The 12,811-nt window shown below is 48.3% G+C and overlaps 2 protein-coding genes across 2 annotated transcripts in view; both read right to left on the reverse strand.

The window, feature by feature from the left end:
* Window positions 1-590, reverse strand: part of YRDC (yrdC N6-threonylcarbamoyltransferase domain containing) — a 2,658-nt gene extending 2,068 nt beyond the window's left edge. The window contains exon 1 of the mRNA XM_057383810.1: window positions 97-590. Coding sequence (XP_057239793.1) covers window positions 97-549 — 453 coding nt within the window. The 5' untranslated portion in view covers window positions 550-590. The remainder of the gene's footprint in view (window positions 1-96) is intronic.
* A 4,765-nt stretch (window positions 591-5,355) lies between these two features.
* The window catches only part of MTF1 (metal regulatory transcription factor 1), a 13,672-nt gene continuing 6,216 nt past the window's right edge, over window positions 5,356-12,811 (reverse strand). Inside the window, exons 4-11 of the mRNA XM_057383809.1 lie at window positions 12,298-12,447; window positions 11,702-11,775; window positions 11,044-11,177; window positions 10,421-10,498; window positions 9,640-9,742; window positions 8,543-9,102; window positions 7,658-7,724; window positions 5,356-7,559 (exon numbers count right to left, since the gene is read on the reverse strand). Of these exons, the coding sequence (XP_057239792.1) occupies window positions 7,168-7,559; window positions 7,658-7,724; window positions 8,543-9,102; window positions 9,640-9,742; window positions 10,421-10,498; window positions 11,044-11,177; window positions 11,702-11,775; window positions 12,298-12,447 (1,558 nt within the window). The 3' untranslated portion in view covers window positions 5,356-7,167. The remainder of the gene's footprint in view (window positions 7,560-7,657; window positions 7,725-8,542; window positions 9,103-9,639; window positions 9,743-10,420; window positions 10,499-11,043; window positions 11,178-11,701; window positions 11,776-12,297; window positions 12,448-12,811) is intronic.

A 12,811-nucleotide genomic window follows, 5' to 3' on the forward strand; every position in this document is an offset into this window, starting at 1 on the left:
GGCAGCTCCACCACAGCCCTCCCATCCCCTCCGTGGGGCTCCGGTTCCGCGAGGGGAGGCACCGCACCCACCGGGATCCATCCCCGGGCAGCCGCACCTGTAGAGCCGCTCCACGTCCCCGAGGCAGATGGCGAGCGGCTTGGCGCCGTTCCTTCCCTTCAGGCTGTAGATGCTGCGCACRGCGGCCGAGTCCTGGGCCAGGCAGGCCACGCCGTACACCGTGTCCGTGGGCACGGCCACCAGCCCGCCCGCCCGCAGGGCACCGGCGGCAGCTGACACCGCCTCCCTCCAGCCTGTGCGGCACCGGGTGTCAGCGGGGCACCGGCCAGAGCCTCCGCCCTCCGCTGCGGCCGAGTCCAGCCCGATCCGGGGCCTTCCGCCGCCCTCCGCTGGCTCTCCGTGCGCACCGTGAGGGTTGGGCCGGGCCGTGCCGCCGGGCGGCAGCGGCAGCAGCACCAGGCGGGCGTTACCGTGACCCGGTCCCGGTGCCGCTCCCGCCGCTCCCTCCGCCACCCGCGCCAGCGCCAGGGCCCGCGCTGCCCGCGCCATGCGGGGCCGCTCCACTGGCGGCGCCGGGCGCTGAGGGAACATCCGGGGCGGGGCGGGGCGGATCCCGCCGCTCCCATGGCGACCCAGGGCGCGCGGGAGACGCGCGCGGGCCGGAGCGAGGCGGCGGAGGAGCGGCGGGTGCGGAGCGGGGACCGGGGGAAAACGGGGGGAAAACGGGGGGGAAAGGGGGGGAACGGAGGGAGCAGGAGGGTCAGACGGGACCGGGGGGAACGGAGGGAGCGGAGGTTCGACAGGGATCGGGGTGAGCGGAGGGAGCGGAGGTTCGACAGGGATCGGGGGGAACGGAGGGAGCGGAGGTTCGACAGGGATCGGGGGGCCCGGGGGTACCCGCGGCACCGACCGTGACCGCTGTCCCCGCCGTGTCCCCGCAGGTTGCAGACGATGCGCGGAGGCTGCGGGAGCTGCTGGAGCTCCGGCAGCGGCACCTGCGGGCCCGCATGGCCGCCTGCGAGGAGCTGAGGGCGGCGATGGACGCGCTGCGGGCGGCGCTGAGCGCTGGCCCGGCCGAGGGCGGTGCGGGGCCCTGAGGAGCCCCGGGGGCAGCGGCGACAGCGAGGGAAGGAGCGAGGGGCTCCGGGAACGGCGGTCGGTGCCGGGGGAACACAGGGATGATAACGGCAGCACCGCCGGGTTCCCCCGCTGTGGCCTTGGACCTCGCTTGGTCTCGCTGCCCTGGTGCCTAATCGCATTAAATTTACATTTCTAAATAAAGCAAGAYGCGCTTGGTCTGTATCTCCCCACCCCAGTGCCTGCTCAGGAGGAGGCACAGCCGCCCCCAGCCCCTGTGTGTTCCGGAGGCTGATTGTTCCCCGCAGCTCTGGGATCAGGACCAGCCCGAGCCCACGCTGGAGGGGCTGCAGAGGCACAAACTCTGCTGTTCTGCGGGCCCTGCTCACCAGCCCCTGCTCAGAGCCAGCCCTGGAGAGAGACAGGACCTGAGCTGGAGCCARCTMTGGGACCAGGCTGGAGGTCTGGGGTGGGAGATGCCCCAGTTCTGGGTTTCAACTCCCACCCACAYCCCACAGCACCAGTGCTGGGAGAGGGAAGAGGGTGAAAAGGCAAACACTGCCTTTCAGGGATATTCCTCTTCCTAAGGGGACAGGACAGGATAATCACACTCCTCTCCCACAGAATACTCTTAAGAAAAACTATTGTAACACAATGTTTAAATAAGCATTTAATTAGGATTCCATTAGTATTAATATTGCTTTCAATTCCAAAAAGGTTAATTTCCACTTCTTTGCAGGTATTTCAAAGTACAATATTAACTTCATACAAAATGAGCAATTAAGCAAACACCATTATTTCACATTCTTCAAAAAATACAAATTCATATTTACTCTTTTGGGTTTTGGAGATGCTCTTCCTTTGGAAGTACTGTACCTGTAACTAACATCTTCACATTGCTCAATGTAAGCACATTTGTTCCCATGTTTCAGAGTTAAATAAATTCCTTTATTACMATACACACATTCTTGAGAAACTGGGGTTTAGTTCAGCCATCTCCAAGGCCCCAGGCAGCTCTGCAGGAGTTGCCTGTGCTGTGGAGCCAGGCTGGGGTTTGCAACACCCAGCTGGGTGAGGCAGAACAGAGCAGGGTCAGCCCGAGCAGCGGGAGGACAGGAGAGTCACAAACCAGGAACACCAGCGACTGCAACTACAGCACTGCAAACACACCCTCGAGTCTGCTGGAAAAGGTCATGTGAAAAAAAAAAAAAAACTTCTTTAAGAAAAAGTAGAAACTGCATTTATTTGAGAAAGTGTATGCTGCATAATGAACCAAATTTTGGCCAGCTTACACACCACTGCAGCATGGTGTGGGGTTTCACCTAGTTCCAAGAACACACACACTCAGACTATGTACACTACCACATAAATATCCAGTTTAATTTGCATTTCTCAGTGCAGACACAGAATCCAACTTCTAGAACATGTGATAGGTATCGAGACAAGACACAAAAAAGTTAAAAGTTCAGCCCTGTCCATGAGTATCGACTACAGGTAACATTTATAAAAACTTGACATTGCTTCCAAAATATGTTACGGAAAAAATAGTATACAATTAAAAACTCTGCAGTCAGAAATTCATMGGGTTTATTAAAGACATGCTCTTTTTTTTTGCCTTACAGTCCAAACTGACTCCAACAGTTCTGCCCAGATAGCTCAGATAACTCCTGCCAACAACTTTTCACCCACAGATCTCAAATGATTTCACAGAGGCAACACCCTGCCCTCGTTCCATGGGGAGGATCCAAGGCACAGAGAGGTTCTGTGCCAGCGATGGAGGCGAGAATGTTACACCAGATGTGGTCTGCTCYTGCCCCACTGCCCCACTGCCTCAGCTCAGGAACCAACACAGCAACAGCTGCTCATCTCCAAGCAGCTCCAAGGACGACTGCTCTCAGCTCAGCTCCCCCTCAGCTGGCTCCAGCTCTGAGCTCAGGTTATCTTGGAGTGGGAGTGCTGGAAACAGTCACAACATTGGTGCAGATCAAGGACAATGTCGTGGATGGCTGTGGCCACGCCATCCCCAAGAACTAAGGCAGTAACAGGGCATCAGAAACCATCTTGAAGACAAATTTCAAAGGTGCAACATGCCTGTTTGAGAGCAGCTTGCCACTTGTGTTCCCACATGGGTGACAGAACGAGGACAGGGCAAGGAGGACACACAAGGGACACAGCATGTCCAACAGGAGTGACAAGCAGCCCCCAGAAAGCGTGAGAGAAAAGGCTGCTGAAGCACAGTGCTCTCAGAGGGTTAATTGCATAGATTGGACGTTTGTTAACAATGCATAATTTGTCTGGGGCAGGGGGGAAGGGCACCCACCACACCTGTTCTGTCAGACAGACACACACACCACACAGGACAAGGATCTTTAGCTACAGGTATTGCACCAAGTTAAGTGCTCATCTTTGCACACCCCTGTTAACTTTTACTCAGAGCAAAAATAAACTTTGTGAAAGTATATACAAAAGAAATTGCAGCAATTGGGTTAAAGATAAAATAACCTAAAGTGCATTTTAGATACCAGTATGAGGTTCTGCGAACTTGTCTTCCTGGGCACACTCAGCATTTACACAAGTGTCCAACTCGTACTYTGTTCCATGTAATTCAGTACCAGCATTCAATCAGTGCTGATTTTTCTACACACACCACCCCCCACCCCCTACAAGCACGAAAAGCAATTTCTCCAGCCTTCAGCTGCACACCAAGGCTGCTCGTATGGGCTCTTGCTTGGTGACCAGAGATTCCAAACTCAGTAACTTGACCCCCTCTACAARTTTAAGCTTCTACACCCATCTGGAAACTACAAGTGACCAAGGAAACTCCCACTAGCACAAAGCAGGTGACCTAGAGCAGTGCAGTTTTGCTCTCTGATTTAATTAAAGGGTTTCATGCAGACTCTGTAGAGGCAGGCACGCTGTTCCCAGAGGCTCCAGTACATTAACAGAATGTGCCCTTTTCTGGTAATCCAACATCTCACCAGATCTGTAAGGGCAGAAACTCTCCCTTTTATTAACCATGTAATAGTGAATATGCTAAATGCTGGGGCAGCAAGGAGAGGACAGGAAAATCTGTGGCCTTGCAGAATCTCAGGGCTCTGCTGCAGCTGCCCTTGGAGCTCCTCCTGTCCCAGCATGGCCCAGACTGCCCTGGAGCACAATATCTGATCACACAGCACTGAGGATGATGTAAATGTGAAAACATCTCAGACACACGCAGCACAAACACTCTGGAAAGCAGATGGACGATAAACAACCAAAGCACACCTATAAAAGGCAGTGGATGCACAGCCTGTGTGCTCACAGAATCACATGCTCCTGCCTCAACACAAGCTCTAACCAGTTGCACCTGAATTGCAGCCTGCCTGATGCATGTTCAAGAGGGCAATGACAAACCCAAAGCACCAAAGAATCAGCAGGATATAGTGCTTTTCCTGGAACACACCAAAAAATCCCAGCAGCTGTGAAGAGAAACAGCAGAGATTGACCCTGGACACTGCTGCCCATCACTGCAGCTCCACACTGAGCTCCCCAGTTCAGAGACTTTGGTAGTTTCTTCTACTCATTTCAGTCACAAAAGAGTTTCTGAAGATGCGTTCTGGTCCAACCAGAAATGTGTTTTAGGTTGACTAAGTCATAAGTAGCAAAAGTAAAAAAGCCTCCCTGAAGGCTGCAAAGGCTCAGAAGAGGCTGCTAAATTGCCCAGCTGTCACAGTGCAGGCCACATCTGGGACGCTGTCCCCCATCAGAGGTAAACCCACAACTCCAGGGGAATCTTCACACTCCTGCATCAGCAGTCTCCCACAGGCACACACCCCACCTACTCATCCTCAAACACCACAGCTTTGCCAMAGAAGAGGCCTGAGGCCACTTGAGAGGCACAGAGGGACCCCCACGCAGCTCGAGGCAGCATTCATTCCCCTCCCGAGTGGAGCTTTATGCAGAATAGCTGACAGGAGATTCTCCTCTGCAAGAACAGTCCCAACCATGCAGGCTTGAGACTATTTTATGTGTTCAAATCAGTTCCTGCTGCCATGCAACCTGACTGCAACATAAAATGAATTTGTAGGAGAAAAGCAAAAGGGGCCAMCACCTCGCTGCCCTCCAGGGATTGCCATTACAGGAACAAAAAAAAGAAATGCTTCGTTAACCTGTTTTGTGGATGCCAAACCTTGTTTGGCAGGACTYACAGCCCTGCTGCAACAGCCCTACTACACACCCAGAGGAAACACCAGCAGCACGTGCCCTTGAGTTCATCCCTGCAACTGCCACGGTGAACTCTGCCCTGGCACAGACACACAGCATGTCCCAGGCAGAGAGCACTCCTGGCACAACAGTTTGCCCTCACGGGACAAGTTTTTCCCCTTCTGCATTTGACTGCAAGCAAACTGTCCAAGAGGGAAAGGCCAGCTCCCTTCAGCCCCTTTCTAGCCGTGCCTGGGCAGTGTATTCTCAAGGGAATAGCACAACAGGTCACTGAAGCCACTGGCTCAGTGTTGGTCAGGCTGCACTGAGGATGTCACAGGAGAGTTAAACACCTGCTGATCACCAGGCTGCACTCACAGCGTTCTCCCCTCCCTGGAGGTACAGAGAGCAGCTCTGGCCAAACACAAAGAGTGAAAGATCTCTACACACGACAGTTTGCATTCCTAAATTGAGTGCAGGAACACTCCCCACTAATTGGCTTACAGTCATTATCTTTGTATCTCACTAATGACAACACTGTAAACTGAATAAAGACTATTTAATCATTCTTTCCTTTAACACAAGAAGACTGACAGCCAAAGCCAGAAAGATGGATAAAAACTATAAAATTACATCTTTTAAAATAATGCAGCATAAATAAACCATTTAGAATGAGACTGCATTTATTGCAACATTACAGGCTTTTTGGTGGAAGGGGGGGTTTGGATTTGATTTACCCTGAGTAGGTTAGAATATAGACTCTCAGTTTGATATGAAAAACTACTCTGTTGCGTAACATCTTTTAGTCAAGAAATAGCCCCGTGCACAAAAAGCTGGCATTGCAGTAGGCTGGAGGCAGAGTCAGGCAGAAATTACACAGCTCTCTGGAAAAAAAGAAGCATTCATGGACAACTGAAGGACAGACTCACTGAATTCAAACTGAGTTTATGTTGAATCTTTCTGAAAATTTTCTTAACAGTTGTTCTTCACAAAAGATGAGAGTAACCAGCAAAGGCACCGTGCTCCTGATTCAACAGTCCCAGGGTTAGGATGACGACTTGTCGCTGAACAGAGCCTAAGAAATCAAAAGAGCAGCAGGCACCAACCTGACCACACCTGGGACTCACTGCAGCCTTCAGAGAGGCCAAGAAAACAAACTGGAATCAGAGCCAGCAGCAGCTCTGACTGTGCTTCCATGTTGTGACACAGTGTCTGCAACACACTTGAGTGCTAGTGGAATTAAATTAACAGATCTATCAGGGGCACAAAGTACTTGTGCCCTGCAGAAATAAACTCCCCCAAAGCTCCTGCAGGCTTTAGTAAGAGCATTAGTACACAGCAAAACCAGGCACCAGCTCCTCATCRGGATGTGACAATCGCATTCCAATCACACTGCAGATAAATCCTCTCCCACAGCAATGCCATTTCCTCCCCCAGCAGTCTCCTTTCCTGGGCTCCCCTTTAGTGCATGGTTAGTACAGACATGAGAGACAGGAGAAAATTAGAGACCCAAGAAGTTGTAACAAAGACCCACTTGCTGCCAGTACCTTAATCCCAAACRTAAGTGATGTGCAATTGGAGACAAAGTAACCCCCCTTTTCCTTTATAAAACTTTTTGCACACGAGTAACCTTAACTTCTGTGTTCACATATGACAAGCAAAAGTGACAGACAGTGCAGCCAAAACAGTTCATATATAACTTAGCTTTTTTTTTTTTTTACCTTTTCTTTTTTTTTTAGATAGAATCTCAAAGGTGGATGTACCTGGGACGTGACTAAGATGACATCTGTGAAGCAGAAATAAGCCACAACACTTCCAAASAGGAAGGAATATGAATCGATCCTTCAGTTTCTGCTTCTAAGGAGAAGGGTTTTACCCTCCAGGTGCAAAGAAAAATCTGGAACATCTTCACTTAGAGAAGCTGCTATTCAAACCAATTTCTTCCTCACCCTGTAGTAGTGCTTCGATTGGAATTATATTAGACGGGGTTTCAGGGCTTTGGAGGGACAGGAAGTCCGATACATCCATGGCACTTAATGTTTCAGTCTGGGAGTCTGAAGGGTTAACTATCTGACTGCTCTGCCCACAAGGAGGAGCTGAGGAGGAAGGAAAGGTCTGAGGCTGCAGCTGGGGAGCTGGCTGCTCCAAAGCTTTTGAATCAGGTGAGGAACATTCCTTCTTAACGGTGGTGGTGGYTTTGTCCTTGGCAGAGTCTCGGCAGGCACACTGGCACTGGCAGGCCTCCTCCTGCTTTATAATAATGACAGGAACGCTGAGACCAATCTGCTGAACAGGGTTTCCTGAAGGTGAAACAAAGACAAAACACAATGGAACAACATAATTTCACAGCAGGGARTGACAAATCAGCTTTGTTAAATTAGTTCGGTGTCACGCTTACCTGTGTTACCAGCTACTGGTAATGCAGTGGTAAAAAACACCTTTTCTACTACTTTTGGAACTTGTGGCTTTAAAGAAAAAACAAACAAGAAAAAAGTGTGAATTGACTCCAATCAAATTTCTACTGTTCAAATTCTAAACAGCTATACACATATTCCAAAGAGACACACAGGAAAACTGGATTCCAAGTATTGTTTCAGTGGTCCTAATGACTGGGCGTAACATCCCCTCAAATTACTTGCTGGTTAACTCAGTTTGTGGGTATTGACAGCTCAATGACTGAATTCTTAAACACTGCTGTGTGTGCTCCCACTGCCTGTACCTGCAGCCACTCACTCGTGTTCAAGTGCAGCTGAGAGCCTAAAGTGGCACCAATATGGTCAAAGAGAAAACTCCTGAAGTCTCAGCTATCTAGATTTACCAGAAAAGCACAAACATTTTCTTTTCAGAAAAACTCTTGCCATTATCTTTATCAGTCTAAACTAGGCAGAGACAGAGATTACAAAATGCCTAAACRCAACCTTTACAAAGTCTTTTGTGCTTCTATGCATTAAAAGTARTATTTTAAGCCCCATGTACATCCTCAGGCCTGGTGGTGCCCTGTCCTGGATAAACCACACTGATACCTGCTGGCAGAAGTCCACCACTGGGGGAAAGAAGAAAGCAATACTTTTCTGCATCCTGGATCTCTCTGTGCTCTATTTACTTCCCTGTCTATTCCAGGGGCTGCGCCATCACACACTGGTGATGTGTATGCACATTAACATGACAAGCATTATACCACACTGCATCATGGGGTTTATCTTACAGGTTTGACCCCCTCCCTTCTCAAAAGCTCTAGGAGGAATGGTTCAAGCTGTTCCAAAGCCATGCTGGATGTACTGACCATTTGTTCTTGGCTTTGCGGGGAACCGGTGGCACCATTTAAGATCCATTGTAGGTTCTGCTCTCCCATGACAATGCTGGACTGCAGAATGGCGGTGCTTGGAGAAGGAGTAATGGTTATAGTGGGGTTACTGGTCAAAACGGGGTTTGCACCAACAGGCACAGTCTGAACTACAGCTGGCAGGGGCTCAGYGGCACTCGGGGCTGTCGGGGCAGGAGCCCCAGCAACCACTGACAGTCCCTGCACCATGGGCTGCGGMGGCGGCTGGCTGTGCTGCAGGAAGTCTTGGTGACTGGCTGCAAACTGTGTGCTGTGAGGAACAGGCACTTCTGGGGATTGTAAAACAGTTGCAGGATTCCCAAAYGCAGCTGGCTGTGAGCTGGGTGCTATGGAGGAGGGAGCAGCGGGTGCTGCYGAGGCTTGCAGAGCTGCCTGCGCCGGCTCAGGCAGGCCGAGCTGCAGAACCAGGGGGAGGGACAACGACGCTGCGTCTCCTGCTGGGGGCGGGACCGCAGCCACCGAGTCTGTGTCACCGTTAAACCCCTCAATCAAGGCAGTTGCTGAAAAAGAAACAGAAAAAAATATAAATTCATCAGTTCTCRTCAGGTCTGAATAAACTGCTTTTTCAAGGAACTTATCAGATAGCTGATGGATTTTTGCCGAGTAAAGCATCACCACCTTCCTAACTTCAGACACAGAAACAACCCCAGACAGTGAAATCCAGAAGTACTGCAAATTCAGGAAGTTGGTAACACTGGGCTCTACACTGAGCCAAATCAGCCTCATCAGCTCTCTCTGATAAGCCTTTTATCAGCCAGCTTGTGCAGCAACATCAAGAAAGAACCCTGAAAACAGGATGGCGTGGGCTGCTTGAGAGCTCCACTGCAGGACAGTGTTCTGGGTCACCTCCCATGTCACTGAGTGTCACACGGTCTGTGCATACCATGCACACCAACACCAATGAATTTCAACACTGAAGTTAAAGACCTTTCTGCTTCTTAGAGTTACATTGGGCATTAAGCTTCAGCATGAAATGCCAAATTCAGTACATGCATGCAAAGAGTTCTCTTTAACAGCAGTGCAGATACAACTGGTACCTGTCTGCTGAGAGTCATCCTGATTTGCAGTGTGGTCCGGGCTCTGAAACATAGACTCAAAGATGCTTGCTGGTGAGATTGTGCTGAGGTCCTGTCCATGTGTCTGCCAAATAGAAAACAAAGAGGAAGACATCAGACAACGTTGTATTTCAGCTCTCCCCAAACTGCACAAACCCAAATAAAGCATCGTGTCCATGTCAGAAACCTTCCTCCAACAAACCAGCCACCATCAGGAATGGCAACAAGTATTACTTGCATGCTATAAATTTACAGTTCGTTTTTATTACCCATAATCAAATTTACCAACACAATGAGCAAATCCTTACAGAAATAACTAACTTCTTCAGAAGTTAAAAATATATTCCTCTGCATTCACACTTTGTTTAAACCTTAGTTCTTGCAGTACTCCATCAGAAACAGAAAGAGATATAACTGGCTGCTTGTCAGTTACCTYTTCTGGAGCAGCAAAAAAGTAGCTCCATTTAGATTGTATCCCACACAATGCARTTCTAGTCTCCCACACTGCTCAAGGAGCAGAACATATACAACACCTGCACCCTGCTCCCACGCCACAACACAAAGAATAACACAGTCTCCTCAGCATCTAATTTTCCTCTATGTAAAATTTAAGCACAGTCAACACTTCTCAAAAAGCTAGAACACTGTTATGGCAAAATCAAATACAGAGCCTTCAACAGCAGGTTGAACTAAGCATTGCACATTTTGGAGGACAAAATAAAARCTCAGATAAGGATGAGGCAATTCCAGGACAATAACTCACCGGATTAGAGTTCTCCCGCAATTCTGAATCTGTTGATATGAGGCTTAAATCACTCAGACAAAGTGAGTGACTTGTATCCTGTAAAAAAGAAAAACAATTTGGATTATMTATTAAAATAATAATGGCAGGAATGTTTTAAATTAGTAGTTAAGAGTCCATACAACTCTGCTTATATGGGACCCGGGTCTCAGTTCTAAAATCAAAGGAGCAAGATTTTCAAGTAAAGGATATTTAGTAGCTATCAAGAATMTTAAAATCTCTGTCAAAATACTTCCAAAAAGTCATATAACCCAGAATTTTAAATTAGCACAGGAACAAACAAATCAATTTATAGAAAATAAAAATATTAAACCTTCACAGTTAGTATTTTTAGTTGATATCTATTTTACTTCATATGTTTATCCCACAGTATTGATTCCAGCTGAAGCACACACAAGGAAATCACCCTGATGGATACAATCATCCACATGCACACATGGCAAAACAAGCACTTACAACTCCCTTTGAAAATCCCAGTCTGAAATGTTACACCTTAAGAACAAGCTGCAGACCAAATGATTTCTTCCCCAAGGAATGGTTTATATCAGCCTAACACAGAAGCATTAGGCAGAAGTGCTACTAACCTCAGACACATTGTTATTGGGAAGTGCATTATAGCTATGTCCCTTCTCATGACCTTTCATGTGACTCTTGAGACTGTACTGGGTGCTGAAAGTCTTCTCACAACCATTGCTGGGACAGAAGAAGGGTTTCTCCCCTAGATGTAGCACAAAACACATTTAACAGACTTTAAAACATCCTATCATTCACACAAYTTTAAAGCACTTGAGGGAGAAGTATTTCATACAAACAAGACATTTAATGCCTCTTCATGCATTCAGAATTCCTGGAAGTCCTGCAGGTGAATGTTTCCATTTCACCACAGGAACTGACACACAACAAAATATTTAATTGTTATGCCTCATTACTGATACATTTGTGTAACACRTTCATTGAATTCAAGACCTGCCAAGCATAAATACATCTGCATAAATGGAAAATTTGGATTGGCCTGAGGCAGGTGCAGGAGTTTTCACTTGGCCTTTTTAAACTCATGAGGTTCACATGGGCACACTCCTCCAGCCTGCACTGGATGCCATCCCCTCCCCCACACGTCACCTGAGCCACTCAGCTCAGTGTCACCCCCATATTATATGTAACTATAAATTCATATTAGGATTCTGAGAGTTAATATAAACTGAATAAACTCAATTAAAGAAAAYAAAAATCCACAGAACTTACCAGTATGTGTTCTAACATGTGTTTTGAGGTGGTGGCTTGCAGCAAAAGCCTTCCCACAGCCATCATGCTCACACCTGAATGAGGCATCACAGGAGAGTCAGCATCAGCCCCCTTCAATGCAATAGCTACAACCTTAGATCATGCTTTGCAATAGCCCCAGGACTCTAAAAAGCAGCCCCAAAGCTAAGCTGTGTTAGCAATCAGGTTACTGCCAGCAGCTGCTGTGCATACTACACAGACCACAGCAGGGTTCTGAGCAGGACTTTAAAAGCCAAGTATGAAGGTGGAATATATATTGTCCTTCATGGAATACATATTGCATCCCAGCAGAGAGCAGCAGTGTGTTTTAAAAGACACTCATCATGGCACAGGTTTAAAAAAATACCTTGAATATTCTTGTCTTTTAGGACAACCACCACACTCACTGTTACAGGCAGCTGTGGGAGCTCAACGAAAGCATGCTCCAATGCCAGCCAGCCACCTTCACTTATTCCTCAGGAGAACACCATTCCATTCAGAGCAGTAACAGCTGCCTTCTGCCACAGGGACTCCATTACCTGAGCCACAGAAGCCAGAACTGCCACCCAGCAACTCACCGAAATGGCTTTTCTCCTGTGTGTGTTCGAATGTGCTTCCTCAGGTCACTGTGCGTTGTGAAGTATTTGCTGCAGCCTTCTGATTCACAGTTAAATGTTTTCCCTGTGTGAAGCCTTTGATGTGCTTTCAACCTAAAAAACATGCCCAAAAAATCCCTCTTAGGACTGGTAGGATAAGACAACCCCGGCCTGGGGCAAGCAAGCCATTYCTTCAAATGTGCAGGACAGGATCAAAGGCTTAAGATACCACGAGCAAAAGGCAATGAGCTCATGAAAGGGATGCTATCAGTTCCAAAGCCCTCCAACAAGTCTGAGAGACCCTTGTGTTCATGTGCCACCTTCAGTGCTAYTGGAATATAAAGAAGTTAAGCACATCACCACAGTTCTGTCATCCTACTCTCTGGACAGCATTGCCACACTTGAGGGGTTTATATTCATACCTGTACATGGAAGGAGCAAAACAAYTGTATTCAAACACAAAGTGGATGCAACTTGCAGAGGAGCAGTGGGTATA

Source organism: Malurus melanocephalus, unplaced genomic scaffold (genome assembly GCF_030028575.1).
Source record: "Malurus melanocephalus ecotype Western Australia unplaced genomic scaffold, MMel_1.1 scaffold_661, whole genome shotgun sequence".
Lineage (NCBI taxonomy): Eukaryota > Metazoa > Chordata > Aves > Passeriformes > Maluridae > Malurus > Malurus melanocephalus.